Genomic DNA, 4,804 nt, shown 5'->3' with positions numbered 1-4,804 from the left:
TGTAAAAAGTGTCTTACGAAGTGACACGTCAGCAAAAGGCACCGGATCAAAGAGTAAACAACCTTCGGAATGTTAATATTCAAACAGTCTGAATCAGACAATCAATCAACCATATTTTAGTGACACTTAAAAGTAATATGGATGAGGGATTTTTTACAATGTTTCTTTATTGTCACTGGAGATAATGTGCAATTATATAGTTTAAGTATATGATAATATTTTATTAGAAATGCACGTCTAAGAAAAAAATGTTAAAATTGTGTGTAAGTATAGTATATAGAGCCCCATACTTGTTTTATCACACTTTATGAGTAACTTGAAACTTGATAAAAACTTGAAATGCAGATAGTCAGACTCTGACTGACTTAAAACTGTCACAAGGTATTAAGGGACGATGAATGAGACAAACCGGATTCTTGTTAACATTTTCCACACTTTCGTAGGAGAGTTCTAAGAAAAGACAAACATGGCGGTCTGTTACTACAGCATTCTTTCCCATTGCTAGGCGCGTTCGAAAATGTATCAGGTTACAAGACGCTATTTTGGCCTGTTTTGGACTACCCGTAAAACATAAACAAATAGTATCTAGTGGTGAATTTCGTCAAATTGAAATGAAATTATCGTCTTAACATCCTTTTAATGTTAGCTTTTTATGTTAAATCACTGATCTTTTTAAATTTCGCCCAGAAAGACGATTATTTTCAGGTTTCCGAGCACAAGTCATGTCATGTTTTAAGGCAAACATCGTTCAAACCTGGCAACGTGTATTACCCCAGATCCCCGATTTTTGTATTTTTTCGACGACTAGGAATAAGATAAAAATCATGTATTAGGAATTTTTTAATTTCTGATTCTAAGTGTAGTTTTTGCCGAAATATCGGTGAAAAAATTGCATTTTTTACATTTTTCTCATTAAATTACCCATAATTCAAAATTGAGGTAATTTTTTTTAAAATCCCCAAAACAAGATTTTCGGGACAACCGAACAGTCATTTTGAGCCGTAATGTTTGACTCTTCATGATTCCAGGTTTGAACGAGTTTTACAGACATGCCATATCACCCGAAAGTGTACATTGTTTTATTCATACAGGTGTAAAGAATCATTTCAGTATTCAAGGTCAACCGACAGTAGCTTCGCTACATGTTACATGTTCACAAAAAAATGATAGCGGACACGTACTGTCCTGGAAACTATTTGTATCTTTAGAAAAGTGTTGTTTTTTTATCTGTTGCGAGACACTCATGCAGAAGGGCTTTTTGACCGCTTTATTGCAAATGACCGCAGGAGACCCCGAAATGGAACGCGGGTTCGATTCGAATTGCCCAGATCGAACACGATCGAACACGAACACAGTTCGGATTCTATGAAATGTGGGAACTTTGCAGCCCAGATTTTACCACCGTGAAATTGGACAGAAAATGACATTGCGTCCCAGCTTGCAACTTTGCAACTTAACCCTATCTAGACCGGGGGATGTCACCTATCGACTAGCGCTAGAACGGCCAAACTTGGTGACTTTCCTAGAATATTGATTCTTTCACCTGTCTAGTTTTCCTTCTTTTTTATTTACTTATACACCCAATTGAAACCGATCATGCCTTTCTGATTGTCTGAGTGTGTTCCTGGTCTCTGATTCCCCCTTTTAAATCCCTGCTACTTGTTCTGTACAGATTGCGGGACGACATGGGAAGAAAGCTGCGACATCTGCTGATTTTGCTTCTTATCATCCTGGAGGAGCCCAATATGCCAGAAGGTGGCTACTTCTGTGCACCATCATTACACAGCAAATGCCCCAATATGCCTTTTCAGTACATGCCTAAAAGATTTTTGGACGAGTTAAATCTAAATGATAAGCAGATTCAGGCTGGTGCACTCTCAAATCTACCCATGCTTGCCAATTTGTACCTGAAGTCCAACAACATTACCAGCATTCAGGCTAATACATTTTCCCGTCAAACAAGGCTTCAGGTTTTGGACCTGAATTCAAACAGCATAAACAGCATTCAGGTTGATACATTCTCAAAACTAAGACAGCTTTCCAGGTTGAATCTTGCCTCCAACCAAATAACCAACATACGTATTGGCACATTCTCAAATCTACCAAAAATTTCACATTTGTACCTGAACTACAACAAGATAACCAGCATTCAGGCTGGTACACTTTCAAAATTACCCAAGCTTTCAATGTTGTATCTGAACTCAAACAACATTAAAAGCATTCAGGTTGGCACATTCTCAAATCTACCCAAGCTTTCACATTTGTACCTGAACTCCAACAAGATAACCAGCATTCAGGCTGGTACATTTTCCAAATTACCCTGGCTGGGGTTTTTGAACCTGGACTCAAACAATATAAATAGCATTCAGGATGGCACTTTCTCAAATCTACCAAGGCTCACGAGTTTGCACCTGAACTCAAACAACCTAACCAGCATTCATGTTGGTACATTCTCAAATCTGCGCCAGCTTCGCTCATTATACCTTGCCTCCAACCAAATATCACGTATTCAGGTTGGTACATTTTCACATCTACCCAAGATCCAGTTTGTGTGTCTTGCTTCGAATCAAATATCCAGTATTCCGGTTGGTGCGTTTACGAACGTACCAAGGCTATTTATGTTGTTCCTGAATTCCAACAACATCACCAGCATTCAGGTTCGCACATTCTTAAATCTACCAAACGTCCAGATTTTGGTCCTGAACTCCAACAAAATAACCAGCATTCAGGCTGGTGCAATCTCAAATATACCCTATCTCGTCCGGTTGGTTCTTTCATTCAACCAAATATCCAGCGTTCAGGTTGGCACATTCTCAAATACATCCCATCTCGACTGTTTGAACCTTACCGCTAATCAAATATCCAGCATTCAGGTTGGGGCATTCTCAAATCTACCAAACCTTGCACGATTGTACTTGGACTCCAACAACATAACAAGTATCCATGTGGGTACATTCTCGAATCTTCCCCAGCTCTTCGTTTTGAATCTTGCTTCCAACCAAATATCCAGCATTCAAGTTGGCGGATTCTCAAATCTACCCAAGCTCGAACTTTTGTACCTGAACTCCAACAACATAATCAGCATTCAGGTTGGCACATTCTCACATCTACATTGCCTTAAAAGTTTACACATCAATTCAAACAATCTAAGTAACATCCAGTCTGGTACGTTTTCAAATCTTACCCTTCTCCAAAATTTGTACCTGCAGTCAAACCAGCTAACTGTCCTTCCCATGTCAGCCAATGACATCTTGGTATCCATTCCTGGGTTGTGCATTGACAACAATCCCTGGCAGTGTGACTGTAACATTGCTCCCTTCTGGCAAACAATGATTAAATTTCCCAAAGTTCTAAAACAGATAACATGTACCCAACCTGCCAACCTCTCAGGTCGAAAACTGAAAGATGTCAATCCAAAAGATCTGATCTGTAAAGACCCAACGAAATCAAAACCAAACTGTAATAATGTCACTACCACTTCTCACTATCACTGGTACTTCAATCACAATGCTGATTTAACAGTTGACACTAAATTGCAGGAGTCAACAACTTCAACTTTTGCACCAACCGGTACTTCCCTTGACTCTGGTTCCAGTTTCCCCCGAATACTGGTTGTCAAAAGAGCTGTTGTTGGTTCAATGGTATCTCTCAGTGTTGCTATCGTTTTCGTTTTCACAATCTGGCACAGAAGGAGGTGGCCAGGGGTCAATTCTGAGTCAGGTTCAAACTCAAAACCTGCTTTGCACAACACAAACCCCAAAGCTATTGTAAATCACAACATCGATGTGGGCATCACAAACACCACAGGTGTTGAAGCAACTAGTGGTCCTGAACGCCAAAGTGAAGATATAAACCAACATGATCAGCCAGGGCAGGGTCAGTCTCAGGCCATTACCGAATCCTCAACAATAACTACTACTGCTGTTGTATCAGCGAGCGGCCATGATCCCCAGTATGACCATTTGAACCATCATAATCAGACAGCTGGGCAGTCCCAGTCTCAGGCCTTCTGTGATGGCGATGGTGTGTGTGCTCATGGACGGATAGAGTTTCAGGCTAATACTGAATCCTTGGTCACTAAAAGTCCACTATATAACACAGAGCCGAATGTCTTAAACTCAAATCTGTATACTCACAACGTTGAGGGCCAGTATCAGACCCTCATTAAATCCAACACAAACACCACTGCTGTAATGGCCAGTGGTGATGATCAGACAGGGCAGGGGGGTCAGTCTCAGGCCATCGCTGAATCCAACACAAACACAACAGCTACTATAATGGCCAGTGGTCATGATCAGACAGGGCAGGGTCAGTCTCAGGCCATCGCTGAATCCAACACAAACACCACAGCTACTGTAGTTACCAGTGGTCATGATCAGACAGAGCAGGGTCAGTCTCAGGCTATCATTGAATCCTTGAATGCACCACGTTCCGCGTTACTAGCTGCCCTACGACCAAATCCTATGTATGAAGGTTTAAAAATACCACCGAAGCACCCAACATCTACATAGCCAGTAGTAACGATCAGACAAGACAGGACCAGTCACAGGCTATTCACTAAATCCTTTCATGTCAGATATCTATCAACTACCACATGGCTGGCCGCCATGCAGTCTTACGTATAAGTACTTATATGACGACTTGAGCCCACCGCCACCCAAACCCTACTAATTCAGCTTGAAGGCAATCCTTTTAAATGATTAGGCTATTGGGCCAACCAACAAAGACAAAGATGTTGTCTTAAAGATGGGTTTCTCTCACCCCCTTCTTTTTGCAAGGGACCTGTATCTGTATAACCCTTTTT

General features: G+C 40.9%; 1 protein-coding gene across 1 annotated transcript; it reads left to right on the top strand.

The window, feature by feature from the left end:
- Positions 1 to 1,685: 1,685 nt before the first annotated feature.
- On the top strand, positions 1,686 to 4,511 carry LOC109473262 (leucine-rich repeat-containing protein 15-like). The gene is made up of 4 exons (XM_019773139.1): positions 1,686 to 1,810; positions 2,033 to 2,441; positions 2,691 to 3,467; positions 4,296 to 4,511. The coding sequence occupies exons 1-4, from the start codon at positions 1,686 to 1,688 to the stop codon at positions 4,509 to 4,511; spliced, it is 1,527 nt and encodes a 508-aa protein (XP_019628698.1).
- Positions 4,512 to 4,804: the final 293 nt, after the last annotated feature.

This window comes from Branchiostoma belcheri, unplaced genomic scaffold (genome assembly GCF_001625305.1).
Source record: "Branchiostoma belcheri isolate BF01 breed outbred unplaced genomic scaffold, Haploidv18h27 scaffold299, whole genome shotgun sequence".
NCBI classification, from domain to species: Eukaryota; Metazoa; Chordata; class Leptocardii; order Amphioxiformes; family Branchiostomatidae; genus Branchiostoma; species Branchiostoma belcheri.
This window is presented reverse-complemented; position numbering and strand designations above follow the sequence as displayed.